Genomic DNA, 24,762 nt, shown 5'->3' with positions numbered 1-24,762 from the left:
ATATCAGAACTATCCCTTTAACCTATTTAAAATCCATATTTAAGGTTAAATGGGACACTTACAAGAACAGAGAAAAAGTCCTCTGTAGACAGCAGTAGCAAAGCTTCCAACCCGGGACCACTACTACACGTTGTTTCCTTCCTAGATTATCATGTCATCATTTCGGACCTTGGGGGATTTATTATTTCTGTAAACTGCATTTTGCTTTTCCTTCTTCCAAAACTTAGAGCTTCAATCAGGACTTCCGTTTAGGGCACCGCTGTCCCATCTTTGACCAACTCTTCTCTGCAGATCATTCTAATTCAGCCACATTGGATCGTTTAAGCATAAATGGCTTGTTAAAGGTCATGTCCAGCATCTCAATCAGATTTCAGTCTGGCCTTTGACTAGGGACACTCCAGAACCTTCATGTAGCTTCTTCTGAGCCATTCAGAGGTGGACCTGCTGGCGGTAGGGGGGTTTGGATCATTGTCCTGCTGCAGAAACTAAGTGCTCCTGAGCTTGAGGTCACAAACTGATGGCCGGACATTCTCTGTTCTGGTAAAGAGCAGAATTCTTGAAATTCTCCCATGGCTCTCTGCAGGGCATCATGGAGTCCATCCTCTGCTCCTCCTTCACCGTGTGGTACCCTGCAGCCTCAGCCAAGGACAAGGGCAGGCTGCAGCGTGTCATCCGCTCTGCAGAGAGGGTCAATGGCTGAGCCAATCTGTTTGGTTCTGGAACCTTGAAGTGGGTTAGAAAGATGGTAGCCGACCCCCCTCTCACCCCGGACATAAACTGTTTGTGCCCCTTCCATCTGGCAGGAGGCTGAGGTCCATCAGGACTAAGACCTCCTGCCACACTAACAGTTTCTTCCCCGCAAAGGGCCCGGGTCCCCCCTCACCACTGTTCCAAGTCTTCTCCATTTGTGGTTCTCTGGGGTCCCAACGCCTTAGGAATGGCTGTGTAACCCTTTTCAGCCTGATGCGTTCTTGAATTTCTTTAGATTGCGGCAGTGTGTGTGTGTGTTTTTTTATAGATATTTTAGCCTTTCAATACGTTACATTGAGTCAGGAATTTGGATAGATTAGATTTTTAGAATTTTTCTGTTTTCTTGTGTTATCTTTGTCTAATATAAAAATGTGTTTGACAATCTGAAACGTGACAGATAAGCAAGCTGATTTAGCAGGATATATAGCATCTAAAATTGACAAAAGTCACCAGTAACTTTAATGACAATTGTATTTTGTATGCTGTGTAAAATTCGGCAATGGCATGAAGGAGGAGGACAGCGTCACAGGAGCGCATGCGCACCTCTTACTTGATAATCCCGACTGTTCTATCTATAATTATGACTTTTCTTGTTTTTTTTACTGGTGAAAATGGGCTCTCTTATGTAATGGACCCCGAGACGCGCCTTTTCTGGTGACAGACTCAAAAGCATTTTTATTTGATCAGAATCTGCATCAGCAATAGAAAACTCTTTACACATCTGAACTGCATTACAGGCTTATTTTGACCAAGCCAAAATTGTAGATTGATCAATGGAAAGACTAACCAGGAAGGATTATGTGAGATTAATTAGTATTAATAAAAACGGTTGCCTTACAACCATTGTTCTTTCATATTTTTGTAAGGATAATTGAAGTGATGCAGACAAATATCTTCCTTGTTAAGAACCAACATCAATCAATCTTTAGGTTCGTGAAGATTGATGACACCAAAGTAGCAACGAAGTAATAATCTGAAGCCCAGCCGAGACTAGAGCCCTCCTCCAACCCCCCACCAATAAGTATCCGGTGTGCCCCCCCTCTTCTCCTCCCTGGTGGTCCTCTCCGCTCCGGAGTCAGCATCACTCTCCCTTCGACGTGCAGTACGGGAGGACGCTCGGCCCCGGGGAGGAACATGCTGTGGCACAAATTGGTACGGTAAGAGTGCGCGTCTGCTGGCCACTTGCTGGGTTTTAGACGCCGCCGCGCTTCAATCAATGCGCAATTACGCATTTAACACGTGTGTTTTGGGTGGTTTGCAAAATTCACTCAAATGCGTTAAACTGGTTTTCTAAGCTTTTAAAAAAAAAATCTGGATTACCCCCATCTCTCCTCTTCCATTCCTGCTGCTAATCATTAGTAAAAGATATGTAGATCCAAACTATCAAAGGCGACAGTTATGCGGATGCGGGTGGTCCCTGTTCACTTTGCGCCGCTCCTCAGGGCTCATGCAGCAGCCATAGTACGACGAGTGTTACATCTGTATTTGAATGCCTGATACAAACTTAAAACTTAAAATATAAAGCTGACAATTCATGTTGCCTGTGCTTCACAGACTTAGCCCCCTCTTGTCTATTTTCTCATCTTTATTTATTATCTTTTCTCTTGTGCAGCAGTAGTGTGAATGTCTATTCTAATGTGAGATGTGTTGCTGTTGCTGTGTCAGTCTGTTTGGATCCTGTCAGTCCTGTGTGGCACCGGTGTGTGTCTGGGATTTGTCTACGACCGGCCCAGACGCTCAGGAGAGGACGGGACTTCTAGATCAGAGTGTGAGTACCGCAGACCTTGTTCCTGGGACACAATATATATCCAAAGATGACTTGTGTAATCTTCGGATCCTTTACATTCCCTCATGCCCCTTTGGGATTATTTTTATTTATGACTCTGTTATTGACTCATCGATTCATCATTTTTTCTCGATGAAGTAAGTCACACCTTACATATCCAGGTCAAGAAAGACAAATATGAAGTTGAAAAAAGTAAATCAAAATGAGGATGTCACATCTAAGACAGTTTTTTTTCCTTTTGTGCTAAAAGATGAATTGAACAACGAATCTTTGAAGCAATCACGTAAATAAGTGTGTGGTTATCAGCTGTCAAATAAATGAGGTGCAGTGAGTCTGAAAGCCTCTAAAACCGGTTTCAGTAAAGCAAACCCCAGCAAAAAAAAAGTCACCTACTTCAACGTAGGTGCCAAAGTGGCTCAGCACCGGCCGTGTGACGTGTCCTTTGGACCTGCGTTAATGTATCACGCTTCAAGTCCATGACACGTGCAGAAAACAACTTCAGTAAATGTGAACCCCTGTGTGAGCTTTAAGGGCAATCAGTCACCCCAACGTCAACCGCAGTGATACGCGTCCTCCCCCATGGCCTCATCTCAGGCCCCTCCCCCCCCCCCTCCCAACAAACAACCCGAGGACTCACTTTCCACAGCGGCCGCTCCGCAGGAATGTCTCCTGCGCAGTTTGTTTGCCGGCTTGTTTTCTGCACCAAGTGTCTGCCAGGGCATCTGAAATAAGAAATAAGCAGGCAGAGAGCATGTGGTTCTGGTTGGGGGCGTTACAACGGATCACTGTGACCCCGCAACGTTGTGATTGGGCAACCGGTGTGTCTTTCTGTTGTTGTTTTTTTTAAGAGGAGGGGAGGTGGGGGGGGGGGGGGGGGGGGCGTGTTTGTGTTTCTCTACCTTAAGTCAATATTAAGGGGAGCATTGGAGCTCCTTTTCTGCCTCAGATTCTCGAGCCATGTGAGCATTAGGAAGGTTGTCATAGCAACAGGCGGGATTGTGTTTGTTAAATTTGTATTTACACCTGCCTGAAAACATTACCAACCACCTCAATGAAGTTTGTGGCTCTTGATTACGGCTATCATAACTCTGAGTAATTAGACCTAATATTCTGATTATTGCAAAAATAAAAATCTAAAAGGGCACATGTGAGGGATCTATTTCAAACAATAGGTCAATTTCACCTCGGCTAGTGGGTCCATACAGTCTAAATTTCTTTTGTGTGGTTGTTTTTGTAACTCGGTTCCGTCCACAGGAGGAGCAGGTTGTACATGTTCTGCTAGTCTAAGACAAAAAGCCATCCTAGGTTTTCACCTTTGACCTGCAGTCCTCACTCCTCTTGTAAGACTCACAGAGCAGCAGTGAGTCTTACAAGAGGTTATGGATTATCTGAGTCCGCCCTGCCGTGCCCACTAGCTGGGCAGCAGAAATTGTTTAAAGAGTAACGCATGTCATGCGTATGCTTACTTACTTTAAAAAAGTATGTGTTGAATGAGTCCTGTTGGCATCCTCGGACTTTCTCCGTGAGCAAGGTCGTTTTTTTTTTGCTAGAGAGTGAACAAGGAGCGTGTTGTCAAGTGTAGCAATAAGTTTACTCACTCGTGGATCTCCAGGATGTCTTCAGTTAAGGGGGGGATGGGGAGTGGGGGGGGTCTCACAATGCTGATCGGGTTCCACACCGGGGACTCCGTCCTCAGGGATCTCAGTGGACAAGAGTGTTATTGTATCTGAGGAAGCCTGTCCACATTGAGATTGAGTTTCCACAGTTTGGGTCCCAAGAGAGGATTTAAAGTTTAGGAACTGTTGAGTTTGGCCCATGCCTTACAGAGCTCTTATAACGGTTATTACCAGTTATTATGAAATATATTTATGAGTTTCTTTTGATAAAACTGTATGTTGTACTTGTAAAGTATTTCTTACGCCAGGTCGCTACAGGTTGAGAGACATTTGAACAGGGCAGCCATTCATTCACTTGGACAATATGCAGTTTTTAGCCTCTGGCCAAATGCCAAAATGTGCCCCCACTTCACTGTTAGTGTTTTGGAAGTTTGAAAGGTGTTGAGTCCAACGACAGGAACATTTGTGGTCACCGCTGCGTGGGAGCTTTACCAAAACCAGGGATGGTGGTTTAAAATCGCTGCAAAAGGGTTTGAAGCTTTCATAATAAAAGGTGTCATTTTGAGAGGGAACTTATTTGCCAATTGATATCTAAACATATCCAAAGTAAGGACATAAGGGACCTAATACACAGTACCATTCCAAAGGACTAGGGACTTCATCTAGTCACATTCATACGCATTAAGATATCCTGGTCAAATAAAACAACTTAATTCAAATCATGGGGCACTATCCGGTCCTGAAAATGGAAGCAAGTGTGTTAAACTTGAATTCCAGCAGGGGAACACCTTGCTCTGGTTGCAAAAAGAAGTCCAATAATTTGGTCGTGTGTGTGAGAAAATGTACCTTTATTTAACATTGTTTGTGGTCCCGGTCTCTAGTTTCAAGTCTTCAATGCCACAGTCCACCAACCAATAGGGGTGGTGTCAAGGTGGATACTTCCACTTCCTGTCAATGTTATTTCAGAATCACTTCCATGGCATTTCACTATCATAGAAAAAGAACATTTCAAAGCGATGTTGAATTGTTGGTCACAGCTCATACAAAGTGATGTATTATCATACGGATAAAAAAGAAACATAGACCTGGGACCTCGCAATTATTAAATTATACAGTACTGTGTTCAGAATGAATTGACAAATATATTTTAGCATTGTACAAAAACAAAAATATTAGATTTGTTACAGTCTAAATATTTTTGACATTTATTTGGTTTGCTTTACTGATGCAGGGGATCATTTCGCCGTATTGACATTCAAAACATCTTCAGATGCAACGCGGCAGCATTCAGAGAAGCACCACAACACAAGCAGCCACAGAGAGCAGCAATGAGTGCCTCATTGAATCTGTGTTCCTCCCCGTCAGCTCGCTCTGCGTCTCAGTACGCGCCGACCTCTGGCTCCTGCAGGAACAGGTGTTTCGAGCTGGTTGAGCTGGAGCCCCCAAACTGCCGCTGTGACAACCTGTGCAAGACCTACAGCGGCTGCTGCTCCGACTTCGATCAGCTGTGCCTCAGGACAGGTACAACCTCCCCCAGTTTTTAACATGAGCACTTTTACACAAATGTGGAGTTAAAATAAAGCAGCTGGTTTTTGGACTGCAAGTGAAGCCCTTAACCAATCAAATTGTGTGGATCGGACATACTAAAAAACATAGTGTTGCAGAGCAACGCATCGGTTCCGCATAGCCTGAAGCCATTAGGCAAGCTTCGTTCCTCTTTTCAACCTTGACAAAGCAGAACCGATCCACTCCCTCAGCTCTTAACTTTTACAATAAAAAACCAAACCAATTGTTTTCCAGGGGGAACTTCAATGTAGTCACAACATTTTGCGACAGAAAACCCGAATAAGTAGCAAGCAGTGGCTACACTTGTGCAACAGTTGACCTCAGGCGGCCTTCCCGACCTGATCTGACCCCTGAGCGAAGCTTTTCAAACCAATTACTGATGAAGGCTTAAACCGTCTCAAATTCCCATCGCTGCCTGTTGAATTGTTCTACTGACAAATATTCAAAAGCGAGCTATTCCCACATTTTTCTGTGTAAAGGACTTCACTTATCTGGTGTCTGGCTTTGAGAGAGTAGTTCAAATGAATTGGTATTTTAATAAGTTATTTAAAAAAGATATTTTGGCATTCTCCTTTTAGGTGGATCCAAATGTGTCTTTCACAACTATCTTTGATGATGAAACTTTACAGTTACTTTGCAACATGTTCCTATGCTATTATCTCCCAGACTTTTGTCTGAAAAAATGCCAACAAGGCTTTTAAAGTTCAGCAAGAGAATGTTTTCTGTAATTCAGTTTGAATCTACAGCCATTTTTTGAACCCTGGTGGGTTGAAATGATTGTCCTCATTAGATATTCAGGCACACACTCTCTGTGTGTGTTTTTCTCATGTGTTCCCTTCCTTAGCTCTGTCAACATTTCCCTCCACCAGTATTGGTGGTCTGGTCCTTCAGCCTGGTGGTCTCTGGCTTACCGCTGCACAGCCACGGTTGCCCTTCATGTGCCAGAAAATGATGGCATTTACCCAAGCAACAAATCTAATGTGGTGTTCTCATCTTTGGCCGGAACACACGCAGTGTTGTCAGTGTTTGTGTCAAACGGCACAGCGCTCAGCTGGAGGCCGTGCAGCAGACAGACCTCAACAACATTATCCACATCCGCTGTCACGTCTTCCATTGCTACTTCAGAGCTCAGCTTGGTTGTGTGTACACGTGTACCAGGTTATTGTTCTCCATCCCTGCTGGTTGTCATGTGAACGTTCGTCCACGTTCCCTTACGCAGAGAAGGGTTACGAGTGCAGCAAGGATCGGTGCGGGGAGATTCGGAACGAACAGCATGCCTGCCACTGCTCCGATGACTGTCTGGCCAGAGGTGACTGTTGTACCAACTACAAGACGCTGTGCAAAGGTTTGAAACTTGAAATGTTGCATATGACGATTAGCATGTTAAGGCTTATTGATAAACCAAAAAGGGTACATCTCAACCAGTACAGGGATTTACGATGCTAAAAGCTAACCCTCACAAAAAATAACAAAAGTCAGAAAAGCTTTCATCTTTCAGTTTCCAAAATACAGTTGGAGGAATTACTGACCTTCCACATGTACACTACATGCAGCGTTGAGGGGAATATTTAAAAAAAAAAGTTTTTCAATGATACAATTTCACTACTTTTCTATTTCCTATGTTCTGCTTATGTTGTTGTACAACAATCTGGAAGTCACTTCACGCATGTTATTTTAGGGGACACTTCATGGCTGAAGGACGAGTGTGAGGAGATCAAGACAGCTGAATGTCCTGCTGGGTATGTTTACATCTGAGCACTGAAGGAGATTAAATAAATGTGTGGGCACATTGTAATGTGCAAAATAATCAATAATGATTCAAAAGTAGTGTATTGCTCACTTATTTGTGCAAAAGGTGCTTTTTAATAACAGTATTCCCTTTACACAGTAGTAATTCAAATAAGTAATAGTAATTCAAATAATTGAATTAAAGATTAAAAGTAATCATCACAATTAACGTTTTCTCTGGATTCAGGAAAAAACAGTTATATTTGTGTCCAGTGTTTTAAGTGCAGAGCCACAACCATAATATTCTAACAAGTTTACATTTATTAATGTGACGAGGTACCACTGTGTTCTAAAAAATGCATATATATATATATACAGTATATGTATGCTGTATATCTACGATGAGCGTTGACCCAATTTGATTTCATATACTTTGATCTTCCTCTGATATGTGTATGTGCAGGTTTGTGCGCCCACCACTCATCATGCTGTCAGTGGATGGATTTAGAGCTTCTTATGTGAAGAGAGGAAACACGGTCATCCCCAACATTGAGAAACTGAGTAAGTACTGGCTGGGAGTAAGAGGAACGAGTTGTTTAGCTGCAAGGACTGTGTCTCTGACATGGGGCCATTCATAGTCATCTTTGTGCTAATATTTGGGCCTGCTCTTTTTGCTTTTCAGGAACGTGTGGAACCCATGCTCCATACATGAGGCCTGTTTACCCTTCAAAAACCTTCCCCAACCTGTACTCACTGGCTACGGTACAGCAGCATGTTGCTATTAATGACCCGGTTACAGTCATTTGTATTCAGCGTTTTGAGGCAGCAATCTCAGTGGTACCTTAAAATGTCCCGCTAGCATTACCATTTAACTCATGTAAGGCTGAGGCTAGCTCAATATAAGTTAGCATGTTGGCTAATGGTGCCAGTTTGAATACTAAGTGCATACTTTTTCACCAGGTGGTTGGTACAGTATTGTGTCTGTGGTGCCCAGTGTTGGTAACATATATAACTACAGTTCAAAGTAATAATAGCCAACCTAATCGCCAGAGGAAAAGCTGGTATTAAACATTTCGGCAGATGTTGATGTCAATGTTTCTAAACCAAAAGTATGTTTCATATCACATGGTTAACGCTCTAACACGGCCTAGTTATAGCAAGAAAAAAGAACATGGCTTCAAACAATAACATGATGTGAGGCACATATAATATATGGTCCCATTTTAGTTTATTTTTTGGGTAATTACATTTGATACAACAACTTTCTTTCACTTCTGTAATCAAGTATGGAATAGAGTAGCAAGTGTTTTCCTACCTATGCCTACCTACCAAATATGAATTATAACCTTCGGACCAATGTTTTGTCTTTTTGTTTTTTTAGTTGTTCAGTGTAATGTACTGTTTTTGACAGTCAAGCGCTTGCTGAAGTGCTAATAACTAAGCCAGACATTGCCCAAAAAGTTATTTTTACCAAAGTTACCAAATGCAGTGTTCAGAGGTGGGATCAAGTCACTGTTAGGCAAGTCACAAGCAAGTCTCAAGTCATTGCCCTCGAGTCCCGAGTCAAGTCGAGTCAAAGACGAAGCAAGTCCCAAGTCGAGTCACAAGTCACAGCCAACAAGTCTCAAGTCGAGTCACAAGTCGTACCATTTTAGTTTCGAGTCATTTCGAGTCATTTTATTATAGTGGGGACGGGGAACCCTGGGTGATGGTGCGCTGCCTCACAGACCTAGACTACGAAGGGAAGGGTAATGGTGGATCGACTGTGACTGTGTTATAGTACTGTAACGCTCACCCCAATGCTGCAGCGTAAATAAGGAGGCGATGACTGGCTTGCAACTCCGCTGCATTTATTTATATAAAACAACTCAACTTTGGTCACTGTTGGCCGTCACCACGCCGAACGAACACTTCCGCATACACGGACCCCCAAAACTCGGGTTGTCTCGCGTAACTACAGCTGGTAACGGAGCATAACGTGAACACATGCAACATCTGCATAACTGATTAACTAATAACTTTAACTCAGCTCATTACACTACTTTAAAACGGACGTTGACATAATGTTGGCGAGGATTTCTGTCACGGTTTGGGTCCTCTTCCTGTCTTATTTTGTAGTTTTCTTGTCTCTCGTGTCTCTGGGTGAGCTTCACTTCCTGTCCTGTCCTGTGATTGCCTGATTGCTTCCACCTGTGTCCAATCACCTGCACCTCCCTTGTGTATTTAAGCCCCGTGTGCCTGTTGTCCCTTGTCGCGTCATTGTCTTTGTCAGTCCTCGTTGGTGCACGTTCCGTTGGTTGTGAAATAAAGAGCACTTCGTTTGAAGATCCTGCGTCTGAGTCCTGCCTGCTTCCGCCCGCACCTCCACCCGCGTGACAGAATGACGCGACCATGGAAGGACTCAGTGGGATTCAATTTTGGGAACCCGTTTTTGGGAACCCGTCTGGCCCTCGGCGGTCCCCGCAGCGTGCAGCAGGCTGCCAGGCGTAACGCCGACCCCGGCTCGCCAGCAGGCTCCGGGCGGCGTTCCGGTCGACGCCCTCGCCGCTGTCCAGACACCGCTTGGGACTCGCAGTGGGAGGCCAGCGCCCAGCCTCCAGTCCTCAGCGAACGCGGGAAGCAGGTGCTGGAGCTGGCCGCCCTCCTCCAGGCCAGGTACGATCCCCACGTCCTGGACCTCCGAGGTCGGCGGCAGCAACATCGTCCACGACGCCCGTCAGCGCCCGTTCCTGCGCCGAGACGCCCGTCAGCGCCCGTTCCGGCGCCGAGACGCCCGTCAGCGCCCGTTCCGGCGCCGAGAACCCGGTCAGCGCCCGTTCCTGCCCCGAGAACCCGGTCAGCGCCCGTTCCTGCCCCGAGAACCCGGTCAGCGCCCATTCCTGCCCCGAGAACCACGCCCCCGGTTCCGGCCCCGCGGCGCCTGACCATGACCCCTCCCTCCCACCCTCTGGGGACCGCCTGGAAGTCGGTCCTTGAAGGGGGGGGTGGGGTCAGGGGTTGGGCCGGAGCCCCACGCCACGACAACGCCGCAGCCACACTGCTTGGCGCCACCCGCCACGACGACGCCGCAGCCGCACTGCTCGCCGCCACCCTCCACGACGACGCCGCAGCCGCACTGCTCGGCGCCACCCTCCACGACGCAGCCGCACAGCTCGGCGCCGCACAGCTCGGCGCCCCCCGCCACGACGACGCCGCAGCCGCACAGCTCGGCGCCCCCCGCCACGACGACGCCGGAGCCGCACTGCTCGGCGCCGCACAGCTCGGCGCCCCCCGCCACGACGACGCCGCAGCCGCACAGCTCGGCGCCCCCCGCCACGACGACGCCGGAGCCGCACTGCTCGGCGCCCCCCGCCACGACGACGCCGCAGCCGCACTGCTCGGCGCCCCCCGCCACGACGACGCCGCAGCCGCACTGCTCGGCGCCCCCCGCCACGACGACGCCGCAGCCGCACTGCTCGGCGCCCCCCGCCACGACGACGCCGCAGCCGCACTGCTCGGCGCCCCCCGCCACGACGACGCCGGAGCCGCACTGCTCGGCGCCGCACTGCTCGGCGCCCCCCTCCACGACGACGCCGCAGCCGCACAGCTCGGCGCCCCCCGCCACGACGACGCCGCAGCCGCACAGCTCGGCGCCCCCCGCCACGACGCACGGTCGCCGACCCGGCAGACCCCCCGAGACCCTGAGGCCCGGCCGCCGCCCCGGCAGACCCCCCGAGACCCTGAGGCCCGGCCGCCGCCCCGGCAGACCCCCCGAGACCCTGAGGCCCGGCCGCCGCCCCGCCAGACCCCCCGAGACCCTGAGGCCCGGCCGCCGCCCCGCCAGACCCCCCGAGACCCTGAGGCCCGGCCGCCGCCCCGCCAGACCCCCCGAGACCCTGAGGCCCGGCCGGCCCCCCGAAGGACCCGACACATGGCCGCCATCACCCGGAGTTCCCCGCGCGGTCCAGGATCGTCGGGTCCCCACCCTCCCTCCCCTTGTCTGATTTTCTCCGGTTCTGCTCCCCTTTAGGACCGTCTGGAATTCGGTCCTTGAGGGGGGGGTTCTGTCACGGTTTGGGTCCTCTTCCTGTCTTATTTTGTAGTTTTCTTGTCTCTCGTGTCTCTGGGTGAGCTTCACTTCCTGTCCTGTCCTGTGATTGCCTGATTGCTTCCACCTGTGTCCAATCACCTGCACCTCCCTTGTGTATTTAAGCCCCGTGTGCCTGTTGTCCCTTGTCGCGTCATTGTCTTTGTCAGTCCTCGTTGGTGCACGTTCCGTTGGTTGTGAAATAAAGAGCACTTCGTTTGAAGATCCTGCGTCTGAGTCCTGCCTGCTTCCGCCCGCACCTCCACCCTCGTGACAATTTCCATCGGAGTCTGAATCCGGGTTCAAAAATCCCGATTTTTGTAACCATGAACGAGCTGTCTCGTTGATAAGGTCAAATGGACTGCAGTGATTGGATGTTGTTCAGGCAGCGCGCGCTCTCTGCATACAGGTGTCGCATATTTTTTTGGAAGATGCAGATGAACAGAGCGGCGCGGTGGTGTGAAAATGTTTTCCCCCAGGTTTCCTGGGAAGTAGTAGTAGTATTAATAAATAATGTAAGTGTAAATCGTTGTCAGGGTCTCTACCCGGAGTCTCATGGGATCATCGGCAACTCCATGCATGACCCCGTGTTTGATGCCACCTTCACCCTGAGAAGCCGAGAGAAACTCAATCATCGTTGGTGGGGCGGACAGCCGGTAAGTACAGTCTTCATGTTTCCACCTGTACGGCATCATCAGTATGATGGTATTTTGTATGACTCTGAACTTTGGTGTTCTTCAAATTCTTCTGACGGTCGCAGATCAGAAGGCACCAAATACTTTTTTATTTTGAAGCTGACTACAGACTCAGATCTGACGAAACCACAACTCATACGTTTTGCAATCTGGGGATTGAGGACAGATGTAAATATGAAATATGGTTTGGGATCACTTTTAGAAGACCAAAGCGTTGACATTTAGTAGTCTGGAACTACTTACAAATACTTTACATTTTTTTTACTGGTTTTGTTTTGCTGTATTTAGTTAAAGAACAAACCTGCATTAGGATTTTATAGGAGTCAGGATGGACTGCCAACCAGCAAGGCTTTACCCGTGTCTAAATAATTAACACTCCAATAGCATCCTCCTGAAATATCAGATTAAATAATGAAGTCTGCACTGTTTCTCTCCTAGATCTGGATCACAGCACTCAAACAGGGAGTGAAGGCTGCCACCTTCTTCTGGCCTGTGTGAGTCTACATTCTCGCCTCTCCTAAGTGTCTTTCTCAATGCGCTTTGACTTCAGTTTGTGGGTGCTCTGCATGAGCCGTTGATGTCCACCCTACTTTTAAAGACATTTTGTACGGTACTAGGGGGGTATTGGCGCCAGGCAGGAGGGGGGAAAGGAGAGGGTGAAGAGTGGTTTATTTAATTCAGCATTTGTAGAATAAAGGCGTAATTCTAGTACACGTGCTAAAGTTTCAAATTCATTCTTGATATTTCATCTCCAAAAAATCCCCCTGACAATGATCATCTCTCTAGGATGATCTAAATCATCTGGTGGGATGCCACTACAGCCCGTTAATGTTCCCGCTGCACGCTGGCGCCGCAGCAGCGAAACCTATAGCCTGTGTGTGGAACACAAAGGAGCCCACATTTATCGGCATAGAGTCGCCTTTGATGGAGCGGGGGGGGGGGGGCAGATCTCAGGAGGGGGCTGTTTTCACAGCAATTTGGGCAAATGGGCTTGTTTACACTACGCGGGGTTCCTCTGTGAACTGGGGTTGTGGACGTGCCGCCCTATGGAGCTGCGGGGCCCGGAGCGTGCCATTTACAGTTCTTATCCTGCACTTGGCAGGCAAGAGGTGCGTGAGGAAGAAAGGGAGAGTGAGGACGGGGAGACAGGACTGTGCCCACGACACAGAGAGTGGGCCGATGTTTCTATGTACTTGAGAAAGCCCTGCTTTTTAGCTATAGTACCCCTGTGGGCTTGGCATAGTAATGGGGACTAAATTATTTGCTGACTGGTTGACAGTGTGTTTTTTGGGTTCAGCTTTCTGGGAGGTCCCCCAACCCCCTTACTCCCTTAGAGCCTAGAGTATATAAAACAAGAGAAGCGCCAATGCTGTTTAAAGTGTGAACATAAACCACCCAAAGGTGCAGAAAAGGATCAACCCTGCTGTCAGCGAGACCCCCAACCCCCCCATCTCATACTCGGGCCGTCAGCCCCAGGGCCTGATGGGTGACAGCTGTGGACTGTGACAGTGTTGGTTGGTGGCCTCACCACTGTGTTCTGCTTTATAGGACTGGTTGAGAGTTGGAGGGAACAGTTTGGGAGCTCAATGGTTTAATGGGTCCGTCGGAGTACATCGCTTTAGTTCCTCGTTTGTGTCATGGCTCGCAGCCTTTGGTTTGTGTTCACTAAAGTTAGTTAGCCGCGGTTGTGTACTTGTGTTCCAGTGCCATCCCTTTGGAGAGGCGAATATTGACCATGCTGCAGTGGCTCCACCTCCCTGAAGGGGAGAGGTAAAATCAGTCTTCATTCCTTCTTTTTACTGTCTGTCTCACATTTCACCTTCTTTTGTCCCCTTCTCTATGCGGCCACAGCTTAGCAAGTGTAAGAAGAAACCCTGGGTAAAATAAGAAATACATAGATGCTCATTAATACAATTATTCCATTTTGGTCTGAATATGATGATTTTAGACACCTCTACAAACCAGTTTAAGTTTACCTTATATTTAGAATAATTTACCACTTTTTTCCATAAAATTAAGTTGGAAATATTCAAACTATATTCAAACTATAGCTTAGACTTAGACCCATAGTGTTTCTTGTTGGTGTCTTAAATACATGCAGCTGATAACTTCGTCCATAGCAGTACATTTATTTCTTCTTCCCACCGCCATTCACTCTAAGTAATAATTTGACATCCAAATCCCTTAACATCAAGTCAAGTAACTATAGTAGAGCAAAAGCTACGATCATTTCCTTTACCATGAAATATGGAGTAGTCTAAAGTGCAATCTCAAAATAGTTCGTAAATGGTGTGTTTGAGAAAATTGACTTATTCTCCACCACTTCGAAACACATGTTTATTGTGGGTTACTACTGATTACCACTAAAATCACATCACCATCTTGTTTCAGGCCCTACATTTACGCCATGCACTCTGAACAACCCGACGCATATGGACACAGAATGGGGCCCATGAGTGCAGAAGTGAGTACTGTGTATCTGCATTTTGGTTTATGTGTGGGTTTGCATGGAGGGTATGTACACATACACACTCCTCAAGTGTCTCTCCGTCTGTATTGTGTATCAAAAAAATAGACACACATTGAGCTCTCAAGCCCTGTGTTTCAGTTGAACAACCCTCTGCGGATGATTGACAGGATTGTCGGCCAACTGATGGATGGACTCAAACAGATGAAACTTCACCGCTGTGTCAACATCATCCTGGTTGGGGATCATGGTACAGACACGCTAACACACACACACACACACACACACTGTGGAGTACGGTCATCATGCTGGAGGAGGACATTACTGGCATTGTCCACTGAAGCAATTCAGGTGCTTTTCTATCTCTGATCACTGATGGCCCTGCATGTTCTCAGGTATGGAAGAGGCTCACTGTGATCGCACTGAGTTCCTCAGCAACTACATGACCAACGTTGATGACATCATCCTCGTTCCCGGGTCACTGGGCAGAATTCGCTCAAGATACCCCAACAACCCTAAATGTGAGGAGAGACAAGATAACAATATTGAATATTTACTGATATTTCATCATCTTTTTGTCCTCTTCTGATTTGTTTGTTGGTTTCTTTGTCCTTCTTTTTGAACCTCTGGTTCGCTCAAGGTGAGACCTTACTGGCAAAGACATGTTTTTTCATGCACTAGTCGATTTTGTCATTTCAGGCTATTTTGCTTACTCAACAACAAAGAAAGCCTCCGCAATCCGCATTTAAAGTGTATATTTTTCTCCCTTTGTGTCTGTAGATCTATCTTAATACAATTATTAGCATGTTACAATTAGATAATGCTGCATTTGCATATTTAAATATGACATTTCAGAAAACTCATAGTTAAATTGTGTTAATGTCAGTAATCAACTGGGCACGTTTCATAGAGATATTTTTTAGTTATTTTCCTCCTTATTGATGTGGACTTCTTTGTATTGAGAATTCTTGTTATACTTTTTTTCAGTTTTTCTGACTCTAACAATTGTTCTTTACTTTTCAGATGACCCCAAGGCTGTTGTTGCAAATCTAACAGTAAGTTCTAGTCTTGCATGAATAATACTCAAATGTGTGTGGACTTTCCAATAATATTAGTAATATTGTATTCTTGATAATAAAGGTAATAATCGAAATACAATTTTATTTATACAGCATCTTCCAATCAGCAGCTCAAAATACTTTACTAAAAACAGAAGAAAAATCAGTTATTGTAAAAAGAATTATGAAGCGGGGGAGAAACATAGAAACCATTCCAATCAATCCTCAATGTTATTATAATGTGTTATATGTTATCTAATATGTTATTCTTATTGGATTAGTGTTCAAATGCTTGCTGCCAAATTTCTGGCCTGTCTATATTATTATATAATTAAATACAATAATATTTTTTAGGTAATCTGAGACAAGATAAAATACAACTATTTTTTCCTAAATTATAAAAAGTCATCTTTCTAACATTGTTAACATGTGATTTTAGATGCATTTTATGACCGAGAAAAATACTTTTGTACCGGTGCTATTCAAAGAAGATAAATATATGTTAGGTGGAGCATATTGGGGGATGGGTCGCCTCGGCCATTGGTATAAATTGGAATAAATTCCAATCATTGTTCCTTTGCTCCAGTGTAAGAAGGCAGACCAGCACTTTAAGGCGTACTTGAAGCAGCATCTGCCTAAGAGACTTCACTACGCCAACAACCGGCGCATCGAAGAGATTCACCTGCTGGTCGAGAGGAAGTGGCACGTATCCAGGTAAAGTACCACCGCTACATCAAAAAGTACAATAACAACAAGACTGACACGTCCTTTAGCTCAGTTAGCTGATGGTGCATACAGTCATGAACGAGCTGATGAATGAAAGGCTGATGTGCAGCCTTCTAACGGATATCTCTCTTTAAAACTTTTAACCATATAACAATGGGACTAAACATATACGTGTGATGACACCAATCTTGAGTTTCATATAAGAAAGCTTGTCTCATAGTGACATTTTTATTGTGGCTGTATTGGAAACCATTTCAGGCCATCATCTCTCATTGATTTCTTTGATATCATTCATTCATTCATTGATATCTTCTTCTTCTCCTTAAATGCTGAAAGGCACACGCACAAAGGATAAGACTGCAGGAGTCACTCACTTAGTGTTTGCACTGAACATTTTCATCTGCCGGCATATTGTGCAAAAAAGGCCTCCCAACTCCTTTAGTAAATGTTTTATAATGAATAGATATGTTAGGAGATGTTTTTTTCTAACTAATGTAGTTTTTGATGTGTTGTGTGCTGTGATGTTGTGTTCAGTCAGTGTAAGTACGAGGGGTTTTCAGGCTTATTGCACATCTTGCTTTACTTAAAGACACATTTTAAGCTGACGTGGGCTGCTATCAACGCATCATTAACACGTGTAGTGCTGAAAAGTTTTAAGATGTCCCGCTTTACAGAAGTGGAAAAAAACCCTAAAGAAACAAGTCTTTTTCAAAAGTGCAGCTGCTGAAATGTTAATGACAAGCTAAAACGTACGCTGACAGGCTTTTTGATGTGGAGCAGTGAAAAGTCTTACTACAGTGATTCAGTGACAAAGTACAGCATGAAGTCATCAGGACTGAAAGAGAAAACAAACCACATCAGCACACGACCCCGTGTGTGTGTGTGTGCACATGGTCAGGTTAACAGCCGGCTAGCATGGAGCTGTCATGCTTTTTGGGGTCGGGGAACCATAGGAGAGCTACATTCTGTCTCTGTACACACAGGCAAACACACACATGCACACACACACGCACGCACGTACGCACACCCGCAAAAGCTCCTAAATGAAAGACATCTTTGAGGTATCAGCGCAGCTCAGATAGACAGACGGGTTAATCGTTGGCACCGGAGCTTTGAACAGAGTGTCTGAGCATTTACACTCTTACACACACGCGCACACACACACACACACACACAGGAACAGATACAGTACGTATGTCAATGTCTGCGTAAAACTCCAACCAACTAACTGTTCACCAAATGAAACACTGATTTTGTCACATTACCCTGTCAGAGATTTTTAACATGCTTGTGGCTTTGCCCCCTAGACAGGCACACACACACACACACACACACACACACACATACACATGTATATTCAGGTGTATAACTGAAAGTAGTGTTTTAATGGACATCTAGTTAAAAGTAGGTGTTTTTCAATTAGACTGCGGCTTGGCTCATGTGAAGGAGTGCTTGTCCCGGGCTGAGGACTAGAGTAGGTCAATACTGACAACCCATTTTTAATGAATCAATTCATTCCTTCACGCTTTATTACAGGAAAGCTCCTGAAGGGAAGAGACACTGTGGCTTCTCTGGTGACCATGGATATGACAATAAAATCAACAGCATGCAGGTACTTCCCCCTGGGTTCACAGCTTTGGGAGGGCAATGAGTATGGATGGAACGGGGTTAGTGGGGGTGTGCAGAGGTTGTAAGCGTAACCCCCCCCCCCCCCCCTCCCCAAATGAGTGTTAGGGGAAACACTGCAATCTAGAGTGATTTTTGAAGCCAGAGTACACAAGTACTAGGTCTTAAAACAAAAACAATTATTCATTACCTGTGGTGACCACAACAATGAGCACTTGTCAATCTCAACCCGTGTTGTGATTAGTTCTGGCCAACATACATACTGACTAATAACCCAAGGAAAACAGTTACTGCCTGTACTGCGACGAGTGGGGTCTCCCTGGTACACCCACTGCTGTTATTTCTTTTGAAAAATCCATTGATTTGTGCCATCAACTCTCATTTCAGACTATTTTCTTGGGGTACGGACCTACATTTAAATTCAAGACTAAAGTTCCGGCCTTTGAAAACATTGAGCTTTATAATGTAATGTGTGGTAAGGCATTTTTATTGTTTTGCTATGGTCTCTTGTCATTTTGGAGTAGACTAAATGTGTTTCAATGAATATGTGAGTTCTCTAACCACATCATGAATGTATTTTTGACCGCCTGCACTTTTTCTTTTGCCTGACATGACATTTTTCACCCCATCAGATCTACTGGGTCTCAAACCAGCCCCCAATAACGGCACCCATGGCAGTCTGAACCACCTCCTGAGAAGCCCCCCCTACAGGCCCACCATGCCAGAGGAAGTTTCGAGGCCTGCAGCCTCTGGTCTTGGTGCGGCAGGAACAGACGACCTGGGCTGCAGCTGCGGAGAAAAGGTCAGCCAAGGACTCTGTGGCAGACCCGGGTCCAGCTCTCCGTCCAATCATGATTCACACTTCCTATTTATTCTAATCATTTACTTTGTGAATTATCAACACTTTTTACATTTTTCATGAAGTAGATCAGTAAGTAATTGATGTTTAAGCAGCTTTCCAGTTAAGTAGCAAAAAAGTAGTAGTATCTGATTTAGATAGTAAATGGTGAGGTAGTACATGTTATGCGCCAAAAGGATAAATCCTATTCATTACAACTTTGATTTAATATTCATAGGTTTGAACATTAGTTCAATGGTTTGAACCAGTACCTGGGATGCTTTGGTATTGCTAAAACTAGTCTTGAAGTGGACTGAGGATCAGATGTCTGTGAGCCATTTGAGACCCAGACTAACGGATCTCAACGCGCCCTCAATGTGTCTTGGTTGCATTCCCAGCTGTACTTAGAGCCGTTAATGCCAGATGTGAACAAGGTCGTAAAGAGTAAAATTACAACAATAACATGAAAGATGTAATATAGTGTAATTATGCTGAAACCTATAGTTCTAAATACATATAATAAATACATACATTATATTGGTAGGATTTTTAAACTAAAACAATCAAGACAAAAAAACCGCATATTTTTACCAGTGGGCAGGATGGCCCACTAGCATACCGCCGCTGGTGTGTGGGATAATATAACTTCCTCTAGACTTTGGAAAGCAGACTTCTGAAAACTCCGCTGATGGATGTTTCTTGTGGTAAATCAACGTTCTATTATGAACATCTTTAATTTAGGTCCTAGAAGTAGCAGAATGCACTAATTGCGTTCTTTTCTTTCATTACATTTCACACATATGATGTTGCTCAGGGGAACCATCCACCATCCCTCCATTGACTCACAATGGAGTCGATGAGACATTAGGATCAGTTCTTTAGTCTGTCGCATTTTTTAAAATGTGTCCAAGAACTATAAATTGTGCACAAGCAGCAGTACATTACACAGCAAGTAACTAAATCAATACGCTGTCTATTTTTTACTGTATTACATTGAAATGCAGTTACAGTTGTCTTTGTACACAGCAGACTTGTAAACGTATGAATCTGCATGGGCCTGTCAGCCCCGTTTCCATTTGTGTGCGTTGTTGTCAGTGTGTGAATGAGCCTGCTTGTGAAAAAAGTGTACATTGGGTACATCACCTGATTCCTTTGTTGTGTTTTTGGTTCCGCTTCTCTTTTCAACGTGACATTTGTCATCCGATGCTCAAATACCGGATCTTTCACGCATGATATGCGAAAAAAGCCAGACTACCGGCTGAGGTGATGACTTCCGATCTCAGCTTAGCAGAGCTTCACTAGCAGCTATTCTTCAATAAAACAAGTCTACTGATTCTGCATGAAGTAAAAGGCAAAAGTAACGTGAGTTCTATTGGGAAGAGTTACAGGAAATTAAACGTGTTTATGCACCATTTTTTAGCAGCTCCTTTAACATATCCATTTCTCCATGAGATCAAAATCGAACACAGCTGCCTCTCTGGTGCATTTGATCACAAAAGTCACGTTAAAAAGTTAAAAATCTATTCAGCTTATGTTGCATCTTTGCTTTCTGCTGCAAAGCTGGACTCAATTCACCTCCAAGTCAAGCGGTTCAAACTAAATCTGTAGATATTATGCCAACAAAAAGGTGACCTCTCATTCCATCGAGGTCTCCTGTTGAGATTTGACGCCCTTCTCGGTCTCGACGCAGTCTGTGTATTTTTGATTCTGATACGCTGTAGCTTGCATTGGAAGTGAGTACGAGCGAGCCCCTCTCTGCAGCGTTGCACTTTGTACTGTGTTTGTGATTCCCATGAAGATCTCTGGCAAGAGATTGTTTCAATCTCCGATCTTTTTGCAGTTGCGTGTAAAAAGTAGGGGCCAGAGAAGTTTGAAAGTGACCCTTGTACGAGGCTATAATCTGGAGTCACTCTGGCTCTGTCTCTTACAGAACAAAGTGGACGAGTTAAACCAGCGACTGAGGCAAGCTATGGATGGTCAGTCCTTCAGGATGTTACTGAAAATGTCTTTTGGTAGATGCAAACCTGTTTAAATTGTTAAAATACGTATTCAGCATTCTCCACCGTGTCCCGGGTGAACCTGCATCATGAGCCCACCCACCAAACGATTCACGTGATGCATGTCCTCCCTTTGTGTGTCTCGTCCCTGCCTCCCTCAGACAGCAGGAACTTGCCGTACGGCCGACCTGCTGTGCTCTTCCGTACAAAGTACTCCGTCCTCCACCACAGCGACTACATCAGCGGCTACAGCGAGGCGCTCTCTATGCCTCTCTGGACATCCTACGCTGTCAGCAGACAGGTACTCTTCATCCTGTGCTGTTCAAAGGCTCCGCATTGATCCCAGATGGTGTTGAGGAGCCTCAGTGTTTAACACCAATAGTGGCAGCATGGCTCTTGGTGACCCTTTATCTTGAAATATATTCAACATAATTTTATAGTGGCCATTCTCATTGTTTGCTATTAATTCCAACAGCATAACAAAATTACAGCAACCGCAACTCCTCCAAAGGAATTCCAACGAATTTGGGAAACACATTTCAGTTCAAATTGATAATGCATAACTGTTCTGTTGAAAATAAAAAAAAAGATTTGGATTTTGAGGCCTACTTATAGTATATTCCCTTGTGCAAAGTCTGTCCACTCCATTTAACATACAACACATAACCTCCAGACTTCTTTTGTTAGGCAGTGAAACATGTACCTTTGCATTAGATACATTTTCATTTAAAATGTTCTGGCATTGTATTCAAGCTATGTGTCATTTGCTGGGATGTCTCCTACTGACACGTGTCAACAGCTGTTTGCCAAGTGGTCTCAAGTTGTAAATGTTATTAAAGCTCTTGGGATATGTTTGTAGATGAAAGTGTTATCAGTCATATTTTAAGACCTTGAATTTATTCTCACAGCAGTAGAGGATGTGGCTTTAGTTGCGTTCAGACTTCCTCGTGAGGAAGGGCCCTCACTGGCAAAATAAGTCCAAATTAAACTAGAAGTCAGCTGACCTCGTCATCTTCCTCTCTCTCTCTATGTTCATGTGTCCCTTCGTTCCCCTCTAGGTTGAAGTGTCCCCTCTGCCTGAAGCCATGTCCAACTGTGTGAGACCTGATGCCAGAGTCCCTCCAGCCTACAGTCAGTCCTGCACCAACTACAGAGCAGACAAGCAAATCACCTACGCCTTCCTTTACCCACCACGTGAGTCTATCACAGCAGCGCACACCCTGTAGTACAATAATGCAACTGAAAAAGGGCACCTTGTAGTTTCTGTCCAACCACCAAAACAACCACAATCGTCTAGACCCTAGACAGCAAATGTGTCTTTCACTTTTCTTTTGATCTATGCCCCTTTTCAACACGCTGCTTCCAACCACCACAACTTCAAGCGTTAAATGTGTTTAGGCCAAAAAAGAAGTTACATTTGGCCAAAATAAGAAATTATTTCAAAATGATCTGCAATTTGATTGGTTGTCGTTGGCATCAACTGCGAGGCTATTATTCAAGTAACTATGTTCTGTTTTTTCATCATCGACAGAATTCTCTACAACCACGGACAAAAAATACGATCCCGTCCTCATCACCAACACCGTCCCCATGTATCCTGCATTCAAGAGTAAGTTGATCAACGATTATTATTATCAGCCAAACCGGTGCTGCTTTTCTTCACCTTCCTTCACTTCCCATCCCAACGTCCCTGTTTCATGCTCTGTTCCACCTTCCTCTCAAAGGAATATGGAGTTACTTCCAGAGAGCACTAGTGAAGAAATATGCAACGGAGAGAAATGGAGTGAATGTGCTTGTTGGACCCATATTTGACTACGACCACGATGGTGTCAGAGACTCCGCTGAGAAGATAAAGGAGTAAGTGCAATATTTTTCCTCCCCATCTGATTGATCTTCAATACACACAAAGGAACAAAGTAATTCCTGGATAAGGGAAAGGTTTGTCCATTTGTTACAGGTGAAACAAGTCTTTTGTTGTTGCAGGTACGTAAGCGGGGTGATACCGGTCCCTACACATTTCTTTGTGGTCCTGACCAGCTGCTTAGACTTCTCGCAGGCTGCAGACTCGTGTAGCGGCCCACTCAGCAGCGCTGCCTTCATCCTGCCACACAGAGCCAGCAACGACGAGACCTGCAACGTAAGGAACATCGCGTCTCTGAATGCACCAAAACACTTTAGTAACACTCACACACATGCACATAGTAGCAACAGAAAGTCTGAAATACAATCTCATCTCAGTTGAGGGTGAAATTTTGATTTTGTATAAAGAAAATACATTAAGAAATAATCAAAGAATGGGGAATTATCTTTTACAGAACTGTCCTTACAAGTTAGGAATCCTAGGTAAGGACGGAATAGACCCTAACCCTAAAAACTCTTAGGCCGGGATGGTTGTGACAGTGAAGAAGGGGAACAACATGAACTCAGAAAATGTGATCATTTAAATGCTGCTGAATCTATGTGTCACTTTAAATGTCCCAGACTATTTAATAATCAGCAATAATCTTGCCACAATACTGAATCGGTGGTCTCCTGCCTCCCTGCAGAGCTCAGAGGAGGAGTCTCGCTGGGTGGAGGACCTCCTGAAGATGCACACGGCGCGAGTCAGAGATGTGGAGATTCTCACCGGCTTGGACCTGTACCGCAGAACAAATCGGAGCTACGCCGAAATCCTCTCGCTCAAGACCTACATGCACACTTATGAGAGTGAGATCTGATATCCGCTGCCCCACCCCCCCCCCCCCCCCCCCCCGTCAACATTGATGTTGCTGATTCCTTTTTTTTCCAACCGTGGTGGATGTATGTGGTACAAAGAAGAGGTGCTGTCACCTCCGTTACACTGACTTGCAGCAGGTCTTCAGGCTTTCGCTGGATGCTGTAGGCTGCCGTGTGCAGCTCTCCGCTGTGGCTCTTTCACTGCATCTGCTTTCTTCTCATTCATCTCGTCCATCTGTTAAGTCACAGCATTGAACACCACTGAGGCTGAGCTACCAGCTGTGACTCTGTCCACTTTATTCTGCTTAGTAGCAGGAAGGTAAAACATGGTTCTGCTCGGTGCTACTGCTTAATGGTCGGCAGTGTGATTCTGAACAACATAGTAAATAAATAAAGGGCTTAAATTGAATTATACTATTAATCGATGCTGATCACAGTTAGTATAGTCATGAAGATGTCCAGGTGGTTGCTGGTATAAAGTGCGTGGATGGATTGGCAGATGCAGGAGTAGAAGGTGTAGTACTACGTCTGCTCAGTCTCTGGAAGCTTTGCTCAGCTCACAATTTGGTTGCGTTGCATCAGCGCAAAATACAGATACTTCTTACGACTTTGTTCAGGAGTGTATAAAGGTCTTAAATTGAATCTATACAAGTACATTTTTTGTCATGATGTGTAAAAATAAGAGGCCATTAATCTTCATCTGCCCTGAAATTTCTGATGTTGACTGAGTCATCTTTAGTAGAAATGTTTACTATTCTCTAGCAGTATGGTCAAATTGACCTGTATAGTTTTTGGGTACATAAACGTCATGATTTACAAAAATTCCTCATGGTAGCAGAGTAGGAAATCGTTGCGATGTAGGGCCCAAGAATAAAGCAGGACAGCAAGATCAAATAATTCTGCAGGAATGTTTGCCCTGTATACTCTTGCATACTTTGTATTAGTTGTGTAGTGACTTGAACAGATATCCAATATTGTTTTAAGCCACAATGGGCCAAATGGGGGAAAACTGTTGTTCAGTGTCCAATGCACTGTATCAATTATTTGATGCGTTGAAACTTTTATTACGGTCACCTTCATCACACTACATATCAAGTACAGATAGTTCAGACATATCAGGTCAAGTCG

The 24,762-nt window shown here is 45.2% G+C and overlaps 1 protein-coding gene across 2 annotated transcripts; it reads left to right on the top strand.

The window, feature by feature from the left end:
* The first annotated feature begins 1,798 nt into the window (after positions 1–1,798).
* enpp2 (ectonucleotide pyrophosphatase/phosphodiesterase 2) lies at positions 1,799–23,649 on the top strand. 2 transcript variants are annotated; one of them, XM_037454246.2, is made up of 25 exons: positions 1,799–1,902; positions 2,416–2,518; positions 5,518–5,673; positions 6,938–7,063; positions 7,397–7,457; positions 7,910–8,007; positions 8,129–8,208; positions 12,049–12,168; positions 12,646–12,701; positions 13,912–13,977; positions 14,599–14,671; positions 14,816–14,924; positions 15,070–15,195; positions 15,698–15,729; positions 16,319–16,446; positions 17,995–18,070; positions 18,472–18,559; positions 18,717–18,886; positions 20,853–20,898; positions 21,081–21,220; positions 21,978–22,113; positions 22,451–22,528; positions 22,644–22,776; positions 22,903–23,056; positions 23,466–23,649. In XM_037454246.2, the coding sequence occupies exons 1-25, from the start codon at positions 1,885–1,887 to the stop codon at positions 23,634–23,636; spliced, it is 2,544 nt and encodes an 847-aa protein (XP_037310143.2). In that variant the 5' UTR covers positions 1,799–1,884; the 3' UTR covers positions 23,637–23,649. The 2 variants fall into 2 exon arrangements, with proteins under 2 accessions (XP_037310143.2, XP_037310142.2); XM_037454245.2 differs by lacking the exons at positions 1,799–1,902; positions 2,416–2,518 and having other exon boundaries at positions 5,532–7,063.
* Positions 23,650–24,762: the final 1,113 nt, after the last annotated feature.

This window comes from Pungitius pungitius, chromosome 11 (genome assembly GCF_949316345.1).
Source record: "Pungitius pungitius chromosome 11, fPunPun2.1, whole genome shotgun sequence".
In the NCBI taxonomy this organism is placed as follows: domain Eukaryota; kingdom Metazoa; phylum Chordata; class Actinopteri; order Perciformes; family Gasterosteidae; genus Pungitius; species Pungitius pungitius.
The sequence above is the reverse complement of the archived record's forward strand: the minus strand, read 5'-3'. Positions and strand labels throughout refer to the sequence as shown.

Bases quoted from the DNA above. Each gene is read 5' to 3' on its own strand.
- enpp2 (XM_037454245.2), top strand. From the start codon at position 6,655: ATGTGCCAGAAAATGATGGCATTTACCCAAGCAACAAATCTAATGTGG. The intron at 7,458-7,909 runs GTATGTTTACAT...GTGTATGTGCAG, and splicing joins ACAGCTGAATGTCCTGCTGG to GTTTGTGCGCCCACCACTCA. The intron at 15,196-15,697 runs GTGAGGAGAGAC...TTTACTTTTCAG, and splicing joins ATACCCCAACAACCCTAAAT to ATGACCCCAAGGCTGTTGTT.